The sequence below is a fragment of the Pelmatolapia mariae genome, linkage group LG10_11, assembly GCF_036321145.2.
Source record: "Pelmatolapia mariae isolate MD_Pm_ZW linkage group LG10_11, Pm_UMD_F_2, whole genome shotgun sequence".
Lineage (NCBI taxonomy): Eukaryota > Metazoa > Chordata > Actinopteri > Cichliformes > Cichlidae > Pelmatolapia > Pelmatolapia mariae.
Window position 1 is genome coordinate 54426480 of NC_086236.1, and position 12948 is coordinate 54439427.

At 38.8% G+C, this 12948-nt stretch overlaps 2 protein-coding genes across 2 annotated transcripts in view; one reads left to right on the forward strand and one right to left on the reverse strand.

The window, feature by feature from the left end:
• LOC134635748 (FXYD domain-containing ion transport regulator 6-like) overlaps positions 1 to 1573 on the forward strand; it is a 12270-nt gene extending 10697 nt beyond the window's left edge. The window contains exons 3-5 of the mRNA XM_065471733.1: positions 377 to 412; positions 1325 to 1362; positions 1466 to 1573. Coding sequence (XP_065327805.1) covers positions 377 to 412; positions 1325 to 1362; positions 1466 to 1485 — 94 coding nt within the window. The 3' untranslated portion in view covers positions 1486 to 1573. The remainder of the gene's footprint in view (positions 1 to 376; positions 413 to 1324; positions 1363 to 1465) is intronic.
• Positions 1574 to 3438: 1865 nt separating this feature from the next.
• On the reverse strand, positions 3439 to 10010 carry LOC134635747 (NF-kappa-B inhibitor delta). The gene is made up of 12 exons (XM_063485258.1): positions 9888 to 10010; positions 6385 to 6521; positions 6254 to 6287; positions 5844 to 6031; positions 5587 to 5756; positions 4942 to 5047; positions 4708 to 4854; positions 4555 to 4606; positions 4314 to 4471; positions 3976 to 4092; positions 3653 to 3817; positions 3439 to 3545 (listed from the first exon to the last, which is right to left on the reverse strand). The coding sequence occupies exons 1-12, from the start codon at positions 9901 to 9903 to the stop codon at positions 3474 to 3476; spliced, it is 1362 nt and encodes a 453-aa protein (XP_063341328.1). The 5' UTR covers positions 9904 to 10010; the 3' UTR covers positions 3439 to 3473.
• Between the last annotated feature and the right edge of the window lie 2938 nt (positions 10011 to 12948).

Consider the following 12948-nt stretch of genomic DNA (forward strand, 5'->3'; position numbering starts at 1 on the left):
TAAAAAGTCACTATGTTGATGAGGGGTGGACTCCTTAAATTGCTTATTTTAGTTGTTTCGTTTTTTTTTAAAATATCCTCCTAACTTCAAGTTCTTGTTTAACTCAATTTAAGATCTTTTTATCCTCTGCTGCTGGGATGATACCTCTGTATCCTGCTGCTGGCTTCTAACCCATTTTTTCTGCTGAGCCAAGATGCTGCAGTCAAGGGGGAAAAATACTCCTGAGGAGTTGTGGAGCCAATTCTGCACACTTAGAAGCTGAAAAGCTTGCTTTCCCTTGTAGTGCATTAAAAAGCTTTGTGATAATCCCACTACTGTTGTGGCCAAATAAACACTTTTAAAATGGGGTTTATAACTTGACACTCTTTCTTTGCAGAAACAGTGTTTCCAGACCAAAGCGACTTCGAATATGGTAAGATTTATGTTGTTTATTCATTTCAAAGATCAAAGCCAAATGAGTATTGTATTTCTACTGATAGCATTCTTTAAATACACAATAAATTCCTATAAGTGTTTCGTGTATGGTTTTTGTTCCTTTTAGATTATGAGACATTGCGGACAACAGGGGTTATCCTTGCTGTCATTATGTTTGTCTCTGGCATATTAATAGCCCTGAGTAAGTTTAGACTTTAAAATATCTGTAAAAATATATATGAAATGCAAAGGCTTTGTAACATATATCAATATAAAAGTATTGCTTTAGTAACTCATCTATCATTCCTCAAACAGGTAAAAAATTCACAAAATGTGTAAAATCCTCATCCAAGTAAGAGTTTAGCAGATGACCCCCCCGTGCATGTTGTATGAATTTGGCATCTTTTTTTAAATTTAAAAAAAAAATCCTACATTTCCCCCCCCCCCCCTATCCCTGCACTGGATGCCTCTTCTCAAAATGCCCCTATTCTGCTCTTTGCACACACACTTCCAACACATTTATGAGATTACACAGATGTGGCAAATCACATGCGCATAGTAAGCATTTCTGAATGGACGCATCACACTCCTCCTGTGTTGGTAGTGAATGGGCAGTGTCGATTCTCAGATTGTTGCATGCTGCTTGTATAGTAAGACTGGAAGAAAAGCGAGGGCTGCTGTTTAAATGGGGCAAAAGCTGCATATTGGTCTATAGTTACACTTAGAAGCCTGTGGCTTCAACTGCATCTAGATCTACCTGATATTGCAACCCTGATAATGGAAACACATGAAGTTGAAGTTGTTGCCACAGTATTCGAACCGCACGAGTATGTTTTTATTGGAATTATTGATGAATTTAATTTTGAAGTCACCTCTTGACTAATTTCCTCCTTTGTTTTTCTAATTGCAGTTCCAGCTCATCTGGTACTCAAATCCCAAAGACAGAAGGTAATTTTATTTATCTAGATGGAACTGCTTAGAGTGACTGTGTGTGCTAAAACTTTGCTATTTTTCCATTATTCTCTCTGACTTATTTCCTTTTCTTTTGCAGTACCTCCTCCAACTGTATAGGCATTACAGCACAAGCTTGAAAAAAAAAAAAAAAACAGAAGCCCATGCTAGCAAATAGATACAAGTAGATCAGCTGTGTTGGTGGCCATTCCTCTTATGGATAACATACCTCTGATGGGTGATTGATAAACAGGGTTTTCTTATACAACCTGACCTCATCCCATATTATTTGGCAAAGCTGCAAAACATCTGTCTCTCTGTAGTGTTTAAGATGAAAAAGAAATGACAAGGACACTCAACAATGTTCACATCAAACACAGGAAACGGGTGTGGTTTCTCTTCTACATCTTTTACTGTTGTAAAACAATAAAATCAAGAGCATGATTACAAAATTAGAAATGTGTCCATCATGTGTACAGCAAATGAAACTGCATTCACTGAGCCAGTTTAACAGTCGTCTTTTGATTTACTCTTTTTTTTTTTTTCCTGCGCAGGATCTTTCAAACAACAGCAGATCCAGCTGGTAAACCAATCGATGGAAAAACCAAATCATAACAAATCAAAATTTGCAAAATGAAAGAAATGAAAAGCCAACATTCATTTTGAGGTTACCTTTACAAATATAACAGTCAGAGCTGTTTCAGTTCTAAAGCAACAGTATTCAATTCCCTGTAAAGGCTAATAGGGAGACTACTTTCAAATGGATCCCACCTACTCTTGTTATAAGAATGTCAGAAATTATTCTCATGTGAAGCAAGAGTGTAGAAAATGAAAAGCATGTTCATGAGAAATGTTATGTGGTTTTGTTGTGAGATTTCCTTTGTGCTTTACAGGAATTTACAGCGTGTCTAATATAAAGGATGACACATAAGTGAGAGGCTTACTTGTCACTCAGACTACACTCATTTAATCTGTGATTAAGTTTCACTGTCATTGCAGTGAGGGTTGGTTGAAATTGGCCTTGAAAAATAAATACTGTGTGAGTGTAAACAAAAGTGCAAGCTTCTTATGTGTTGCTGTATTTTCCATGCTGCTAATTTCTGAAGCTGAATGTAAACGGGACTGTTCAAAGGGTACCCCGAAGATCAAAAGAACCTGATGGAATTTAAGCACTGTTATCGTCCTCGCACTCATGACTCATGAGTAAAAAGTACAGTCAGTCAGACAATTTGTCACCACACTTACTCATGTAATGCCTCTTCGACAAAGAAAAAAAAAAAACATTGTCTGTCACAATCATTTTTAAAAACATACAAGTTTTACCCTTAAAGTTTCCTTTTCCACAAAGGAAAGTGCACCTGAGGTTACACAAATATGTATGATGCATACAGAAAGAAGGTTCAATCGTACAACAGATTATTCTCATTCCAAACACACATAAAGCACACATACTGATTGATATGACAACCATCACTCACTGTATCATTATGATAATATTTCAACGAGGGGGATTTGAGACAACAAGAGGTCTTTCAGGGACATTGTCCTGGAGCTTATTTTCACGATTTCACAGAAATCAACATAAAACCGGGAGTTTAGCCTAACAGAACAATAAATATTACTCCACCTTCGACTACTACTTTTTTTCAATAACTAATGCTAATGTTTTGTAGTTCTGTTGTTTCATTGCAAAATGTTTTTAAAAAAAAATAAATACATTACTTAAAAACTTTCAAATGCATGCCTGATTGCTAGCGACAGCGTTTCGTGGAAAAGTCTTCACAGAGATATCACATTTCGGAATGAAATCCTTCACTCACAGAGGAATACTTCTGCCCAAGTGTAGTAAATAAATAAAACACTACAGTTTTACAGAAACTAAATACCAAGCAAATTTTAAGCTTTAGAATTAAAGCATCCTTTGTCTATTGCAATGTGAATTACACAGCATTTGGAGATTTATATACCAAAGTAGTCTTGTTTACTCATCAATATATAGGCTGGATACTCCCAGAGTGTCATCAAAATAAAACGTAAACCCCCCTTCTCAACAGAGGAACTATCTTAAAGACATATTCCCTCCAAAATGGGACTACAAATTATCTGAGTCATTCCTGGTCCTGCAAGGACACGATACGTCGACGAGAGGAGGCACTTCGTTTCTTCAGCATGAGCTTGAGCTACAAGTTAGGAGATAAATTAATATAAGTAAACTGAAAAATCAAGTCAATCACAAAAAAAAAAAAAAAAAAAAAAAAAAAAAAAAAGTGAAGATATGGGTGATTACCTGTTCTCCCTGCAGGCCGCTCTGCAGCAGGTGAGCTGGCTGGTCATTCTCCAGATTGCGGATGCTGGGATCAGCTCCTTTGCTCAGCAGCAACTGCAGGATCACCTCCTGGTGGAGGTTACCATGGAGACCGGCTGCCATGTGTAAAGCTGTGTGGCCGTGAGCCTGTGGGGGAAAAAAAAAAAAAAAAAAAAACATAAAAGCCGCATAACTCGGACTGTTCACAGACAGCTATAGCTGTACGCTTACACATTATGTATTTGCGCACAAACACGTGTATGCATAAAATTCTGCTCTGAGTTTCTTGTCAGTGTGGGACTCACTTTCATATTGACAAAGTCTTTCATGTTCGGCAGGGGAATACTCAGCAGATAACGCACCAGATCAATGTTCCCCTCCTTCACAGCCAAATGCAACACAGTCTTGTTACTTTTGATTTCCTGGAATTGGAGAATTGGGAGTAATGGGAGAGACATAATGAAACCACAAGTCAGACTAGAACCGCTAAAAAGCGTCAAGCAACAAGGAGAAAACAAAAGAGAGAACAAAGAGGGGAATGGTTGGCAGCATGACAACATCTTGGTTAGATAAAACCCCAGGTAGCTGAATATTCTGCCTTGAAGTACAGGCCTTACTGTGTTGAACTTCACAGTTGACCTACCTGACTGAGAAGGGATGCCCCTGCACCAAGTAGCATCTGCACACAAGAGAGCTTCTCCATAGCTTTGGTCTGAAGATTAACATCTGCATGCCCATTGGTAGACAAAGCCTTCACCGTGACACTGTGAGAAATGGCTGCACAGTGCAGAGGGGTCATCCCTGAGACAAAGAAAAATATATATCTTTTAGGGGTTCCGGTAAATATCTTTGAGTTGGAGCTAAAAGCTAAGATGTTATTTTACCTTCAAAATTGCGGGCCTCCAGGTTGACGGCCGGCCTGCTCGACAGAATCGCCTGCAGAAACAGATCGCTAATTAGATCTTCTCACTCTTATCTTTGCTTGTTTTGTTTTTTTAAGTCATGCCAAAGTCATTTAGTAGTTACTGTAGCTTTACCCGCAGAACCCCTGGGAATCCATAGTGGGAAGCCAGATGAAGAGCGGTTTGTCCATTAACGTCACAGGCGTTGATGTCCGCTCCCAAAGACAGCAGATCTTGGACAATGTCTGCCTGGTTTGCCGTCACTGCCACCAGTAAAGCAGTCTGCACAAGCACAGGTAGTATACACATGTATTTTAAGAGACCATGTCAACAACAATCAAACTGAATGATGTGGTTTTTTGTTCATACCTTTCCCTTGTGTTCTTTTGCATCAAGTCTCCCTACATCCCTCAGCCTCTCCGCAGCAGCATAGGCACACTCTCTCAGTCCCTTGGCAGTGTAGATGTGCAGGATGCTGATAGAGAAAGAACACATCACAAATTAGTTATGAATGAGGCTACATAATTGTGGTAATCCCCACAGCCAATTTCACTCTATTTTCTCTCACGAGTTCACTTGTGACAAGGAATAGAATTTGTAAGATTGTAATTGTCACTGAGCATGAGTGGCTGACTCATTTTCGTATTTAGTTTTTTTTTTTTTTTTTTTTTTAATTCATCTGTCTAGGATTACCAAATGGGTTCTCACTTTGAGCTCACGACTGAAAACGAAACTGTAGGAAAGTAAATAAATTGTGTACTCGCATTCAAAGAGTGCAATAAAGTTATCAGCGGGGGTTTGCGTGGGTCCAGAAAGTGAACACGCACTGCATTGCAAAATATCTAGAAGAATTAACACTTACTTGTATTGTAATGTTTGTAATGCAGGCTAGAACTTAAAATTGAGAACTCAGTCCACATTTCCCACTGGCAAATTGACTTTTATTCTCTGCTTTAAATCTCAATAGCCGGTATAAACCAAACACTCCCCGCTAACACACTCATAATCACTCACGTGTCTCCATCTTCATCCTGGCAGGTAGTTCTGCTGTAGTCCATCCTGCTAAGCAGCATCCTGGCTTCCTCTAGCTTGGTGGTATCCATTGTTGAACTGAAAGTCAGCTGTGTGGTCTGGCCTGGGTCCAGAAGTGACCAGGAAGAATCTGATAGAGCCCCCAGGCAGTCCTGTGCAAAGGAATGCAGATTTTACTCAACAAACTCAAGATAGGATTATCAAACTTGCAAAGTCCGCAAACAAAGGCTAAAACTTACATATGGCTGGGACATTGTTTCCACAAATGGATGGACTGGTTGCTGTGTGTATTCAGGTGTCATTGTGTGGCTGTAGGTTGTGGTAAAGCTGGTTCCTGGTTGGTTGCCATAGAAACTGAGTGTAGACTCAGGAGCTGGGGCCCACTGCTCATAGCTCACTGCCATGTCTGAGTAGCTACTTGCTGCACCTAGAAAGAAGAAAACTTCTTTTTATCACTGAAAAGATAAAATTACTTAAAGAACAAAATCTCTGATATACTTTTGGTTGATTCTCTCTGTGTTGCAATCATTTGCAATAGTTTTTGCAATAGTTGAGGTCAGTATTAATAAGAAAAATGCTTTATGAGACTAATCCTACACATCCAAAATGTTTTGCATTTAGTCTTCAACAGAAGCTGCCCAGTCCTTACCTGTACAGGGGAATGGTTCTGATGGAGGCAATTGCTGCAAAAAGAAGAAGAAGCAGGAAAAATTGTGAACAATCAAATCCTGATAATGTAAAATTTGATGAGATGCACAGGTACTATATGTGCTGGCTTACTGTAACAGTAGCTGGAGGAACAGGACTTGTGCTGGTTGTCGGGCAGCAGGGTGGCACAGAGGACGTCTCGCGTCTTCTCTTCTGCTCCAAGAGTTTTTTCACTGTGGGCAGTGTGCAACACGGCTTCTCTTTTGGCGCTGGGAAAGTAAGTAATATGGAAATTGCTAAATTTTTCAACATACTGGCAAGCCTCCTCAGTCCTTAGAGCAGTTGAGCAAGCCCAAATCATGATATTCCAACCACCTTGCTTCACAGTTGGTGTGAGGTTCTTTCCTTGTCTACTGTCCCTGTGACCAGCTGTATACACCATAATGATCCTAAAGGTTTGGTCTGCCTAGCTATGCCTATATGTGTCAAAATGCAGGTCAAATTTGAATGTCTTCGTTTCTGTAGATGCACTTAGACACAAACAGAAGAGTCACCTGCAGACCCTGTGATTCCTTGTTAGCATTTTTGGACCATCAAGTCGTGTAGCCTCAATTTAGCAAAGGGTGCAATTAAGGAGAAATTTGAGACTTCTTAAATCTCATCCCAGTTACAGGGATCCACAACCTTTTTTTGTGTTTAGATACCTCTATTAGAGAGCTCTTTAGACCTTGGCCTAATGGAGGGAGATGAGAACAACAGACCCAGAGGTTGAACTTGTTACACAAGCGAGACTAATGATTGGAACCTGATTCCAACTTCACTGATTTTAAGGTGTGGTAAGTGTATGGGCGTGAACGTACTTTTCTTTCTTTTTTTCTGCGTGATTCATGTCTTTAAATTTATTCAAATGTACATAAATGACAACAAAATGTAAATTTTAGATATATGTTCTCTATCTGTTGCCTTTTTACTTCTTTAATCACATGACTATATACTGGTGACATTTAATCGATATCAGAGGCAATGTTTAATCATCACTAGTCATTTGTTTGCTTTCGTCTAGAATGTCTGGGAGTATCGAAAGGTTTTCTACAGCCAAAGATACATTTTCTTTTTCTTGTTTCTTACAGACTTACTTTACAAAGATCTAAAATAGGGTGAAGATGCAAATTTTGAGATTTGAAAAATGAAAGCAGAGAACGCTTGAACAGCTGCCAATTTTTTTTTCTGTTAATCCACTAATGAATGAATGCAATGAGCGTTTCATGTCTGGAAATATCAATTTGAAATGTTTTCCAACAAAATGACAAACTTGTTTACAGCCATTAAAACTTAGCTTATCGAAAAGTTAAACCTTCTAACGAATAAATGAAGTCTGATCACAGACAGCCTTTTTATGTCTACAGAAGTGGATTTACTCTCACTGTGTATTCTATGGGGTCTATGTGCCACTTGGCTTTGATTTGTTGAAGGTTAACTGTCAACCAGCCTAATGATATAAATATCACTGATATAAATGAAGCTTAAAGGTATGAAAGCATCAGAATAAGAAATATAAAGTGAGTCGTGAGCTTATGATTCATTTATCAAAGTATGAGCAAGATCTGTACAACTCTCATCACATCTCATTTTCTCCATGCTCACCTTTCACATACATTCACATCAAGTCCATTATGCAGTGAGTGTGTTTTCCCTTTCTGATACTAAAGTATCATTTCCACTGAACAGGTAAAGGAAATCAGAAAAATAGGAAAAAAATATTACAAAACAGAATTCAGATGTTTCCAGCTGAGATGTTGTGACCACACAGGTTGTTTCCTCAAAAACTTCACCCCACATGTGTAAGATAAAGTGATATTTCCACCCTGTCTGTGGAACTGCGGTACAAAAGACAAAGCTATGCAAAACCTCCTCCATTAGGAACACAGATAATGTGGCCAAGCAAACCAGACAGATTAATCAGAAAGGCTGTAGTATGGGATTACCACTGCTTATTTTCTATGACATCTTCCTGTAGTACCGCTCCGTTACGCTACACAATGGCAAACCACATCTTCCTGCCTTGGTGTGTCACAGGCTTGTCACCTCAACACGTGTAGTTGCCTTGTGCTTTCTATTGAACCATGTCTGGAAGGCAGAGCACAAGAAGTCTGTTCTTTTGTCACGTCTCTGTTTTGTTTTGTTTGGGGGTTTTTTTGTTGTTGTTGTTTGTTTGCTTTTACTTTATGAATATTAAGCCTTACAGGGACAACACAGCTCTGTTCACCAAAGCAACTGTGCGCTTCCGGAAAAAAAATGCAAATTCGACCACTGAGATGAAAAAAAAAAAAAAAAGATTGTAGATCTCTGTTGGCAAGCTGTGTCGCTTCTTCTCAAAGTAGAAGGAGGAAAAAAAGAAACAATAATCTCACTTCCACTTAAAAACCAGTCCTTGACAATAAGCTCATGGTGCTGTGTGTCATATGCCCTCCCCCTCTCGCCACCAGCACACAATAAAGGTCACTTAATGAGAATACATGACATCAGTCTGTACATTTCAGGGCCGCAAGTTTCATTTTCAAGTTCAAAAGGTGTTACTATAGGTTACTCAATCCTGACTCATTTTAACTTTATATCAAAATGTCACCTTTGGCCCGGTGATGTAATGCTGCAATATAAGTGCATATTCTATGTTTAAAAGTATCTCTGAAAAGATACCACCAGTTGATCGAAGTTGCCCTGTAGGCTGCCAGACGCCAGGAAATGGCCTGGGGGACCCACGCATGCACATACATTTGGGTTTACACTAATCTAACCCCCACGCAGCTCTGGGCTAGACTGTGCTATATTCAAATAGGTTTTGTGGAAACCCCTGGACATTGAGTCATGTGAGTGGGCGGTTGGGGATTCCGACGACCTTTCTCTTTTGGCTCTATGCTCGGTGAAAAGAAAGAAGCATACAGCCAGTTTCCTCATTTTGTGGTTTAGCAGAGCTGAATATGTAATCGTTCTGCTTGTTTTTAAGGGAGACCATAAACAAATAAGCTTAAGCAAACAAGATGCTGTCACGTCACGCAGCCTGCCTGTCTGGCACTAATCATAAAATGGGGAAATGAAAACATACTAGCATGGGTGGAGGTGTATTAGGGTTTCCCCAAATGATGTCCTGCTTGTTGGATTCACCCGAACTGTGATGTCATATATGAAAAACCAAGCCAAGAGGAAGGCTAGTGCATGAAAGCACCAGTGAAATGACTGAACTCACTGTACTCTATTCATATCAAAAACACATCCCCCTATTAGCATAGCGTGGCAAACATAGTCTGACTATAAAAGCACACCAGGAGCTGAAAAAGAGCGATTCCTGCCACGTTTAGGATGCAGCATCCCGATTAAAGTTCACAGAAAACCCTATCAGATGTGTCCTGTCCTGTTGATGACATAGGAGGTCTGTGTCGACGTAAGCTTTAAATGACACCTCATTGTAATTCAACTCTAACACACACACGCACAACACAAAAAAAGAGAAACAGCTTCACCATCCCGGTCTATATAAAAACATACAAAGTAATGAGTTAGCGGTGTCGTCATCACAGTCAAACTATTCACACGATCAGGCTTCTAATCTGCCGCATCAAAAGCACAAACGTACTCACATTTATCAAAGTGCATGTCAGAAACTGTTTTGCTGTGAAGTCTTCGACAGATCGTCCGCTTGCTCGCCAACCTTTTCAATGAGGGATGACCGAGGGATCTCTGACGCTCTGCCACGCTGTAGTCTGTCTGGCTTGTTTTCTTGTTGTGATAGTGCTCCACACAGAGCATGCAGTCCCTTTCTCCTCAACCCCCAGCTGTGGTCACGCCCTCGAGCACGAGGAGGGAGGGCAAAGCGTGAAAAGCAGAAAGAAAAAAAAAATAAAAGAATAAAAGAGCTAAGTGTGAGAACGAGCTGTGAGTTATGCGAGCAAAAGGTATGACAAGTGAATAAAGAGTTGTTTATATTTAGGCGCTGTTTCGGACAGAAGAGCGTTTATTTATAAATGGTTACCATTACTTCACCCTGCACCAGCTGAACGACTAAACCGCCTCAGGAATTAGTAATGGGTTGTCCAGTCTCGTAGTAGGCTAACAATAAACACAATCAGACATTCTGCTTATAGAGTACGTTCGCTTTTAATACTTGAAGTACATTTTGAGGATAAAAGTGAGTGACGGCGAAATACATTAGTTTTTACGTTGCGCTGAAAGCCTAAACAAGCTGGAACTCCTTGACTGTTTTGTAGTTCAGTTTATAATGACACTTATGTCATGTTTCAAAAGCTCATCTCAAGTTGGTAGTTTTAGATGTGTGAAATCAAAAAGGTAGTGGAAGTGATCGCAAAAGTACAACAAGTGCCTAAATGTTAAAGTAGTAACTGACAAAGAGATAAGTGATCTGAAATTTTCAATATTGCGCTGATGCAAAACAGCGTTTGATAGAAAACTAAAGAAATATAGTAACACATTTATCTAAACCTACTGTTATTATGACTTATATAAAGTTCTAAAGATAATGAACTCCTATCAAGTTTGTTTTTATAGCCAAAAAATGTGATCTGAGCTTACAGTGAACAGGCTATTTATTATGATTTAAAATATCCATACACTCATCCGTCCATCCATTGTCTGCCATTCTGCTGCCCGCAGTGTCAATAGAGATGCCCAGACCTTCCTTTCCAGCTCTTCTTTGTGGACTGTATGTAAACTACATGTAAACATATTATCTTTCTCTTATCTTTGTTACCAGTACAGATAAAGTCTTACGGGAATCTCTGTGTCACCTAAAGAGAAAAACAACATCAAAACATCCAACTTGGTGGTGAGTTGTTTTTTTGTTTTTTGTTTTTTGCCAAATGACTAATATATATGTTTAGGGTTTTTTTGCCTACTTTCTCCATAAACAATTGTCAGACAACACAGAGAGAGGTTGAACAACATAACAATGCAGAAAGATGTAAACAAGTGGAAAAAAAGAGTTTAGAATATATATTTAAAGAATGTGTAATTGTGAAAAAGTGCTACTAAACAAACAATGTTAAAGGAAAAATGTGTCTCGTCAGTTATTTAGCTGTGGGTTTAGTTATTTTTGAAAGGTTTGGATATTCCATTTGTGTGCTTGCTGTAAATATGCTCTCAGATATGAACCTACCCAGAGGACTAAATACACACTTCCATCACTTCCATATATTCAGGACTAGGGCTTGTGACCTGTACATTCATCACAAAATTTTATAGCGACCCTAATGCTCGCCCTGTCATACATGTTCCCATTGTGGGAATTCATATTAAACAAGTCTCAAATAATTGAGCAAAAAGTGCAGTCTTGAGGCTGTCCTGAAGTCTGTGGTTTTCTGTATTATTCTCAGTCTGAGTGGGTGTCCTTAATATGATTATCATTGTCTGTAAATACAGCAGTCACGCTCACTTGCTATTCAAACCTTTTGTATGCAAAGGACAGCTAATCAGAAGAAAATCAGCTTAAAGAGAGGGTGACCTTGAAGACAGAGGTGAAAAAGCCAGTTTAAGACAAAGGTTGAACCTCGGAGCGCAGTATGAAATATGTAAAGGAATAAGATAACATAAATAAGGATTATTTTAATCTGTGAATCATGCAGACCTACTCTAGTCAGATCCAAAACTGTAAATGGCAAGCTGAAAATGAATGTAATGGGTAAACGTCAAGCTTTTGCATCTCTTGTATGTGTGAGAATTCTGTGATTTAGGTTTTTTCCATTTAGAAAAAGAAGAAAGAAGCAGAAAGGATCAAAAACAATGAATGGAAGAAAGTCAGATACAAAGAAAAAGGATTGTACTGTCTAGTGATTATAATACAAATATATACCGTGTTGGAAATATTTACTTATCTATATACTATAGATATATATCTTCAGATGTTTAGTTTATATCCAGTAGGCATAGTTAATGCATACAGTGGACACAGTTTAATAATAAGCCCATCCAGCTTTAACTGTCTGTGCAGCAGTCCCAAGTTTAGTCTTCATTCTATTAGATGACACTGGACCCTGATGACTTTTTGTTGCTGAAAGCTCTGTTTAGTTCAAGGAACAACTCAGACTTGAAAGGGCAGATAAAAGAAGGGAAACTACACAAGATGTTTTCTGTGTTTAGTATATCAGGCTGTGGTCATCCACAGCCCAGCCCAAAGCCTAACCGAGAGTGCTGGCTCCACCTCTCAGTAAATTCTCCAGATGGTTTGATCTATATTCTACATCCCACATTTGCTCTGCTAATGCCAGTATACCTGTACACATAACTACTGGAAATACCTCAGGTCTGCCACAAGCTCAGCTACACTTTTCCTAGTCAGAAAGAAAACTAATAAGCTTCTTTCAGAGAAAGTTATGCATCATTCTTCAGAGAATCTTTTCAGGGTAAACAATCAACCTCTGGGGACTTCTTCTCATGTTTTGGTAGCAACTATTTACAGGGCTCCAAAATTATGTTAAAAGTATTTTTTTTAACTATTTAAAGATATGGGGATTTTAAACATTTTAACTTACTTTCTTAGTCATACTTATGTTACTAGATTAAGTCACAGTAACTATGTAACTGTCAAAGATATGGCAGTTCTTTGATGTCCCCTTATCTTCACATATTCAGAAGAGATAAGTGTCTACAAATAACAGTATTCTTCTTAAGGAGGCTATTTAAAGGATA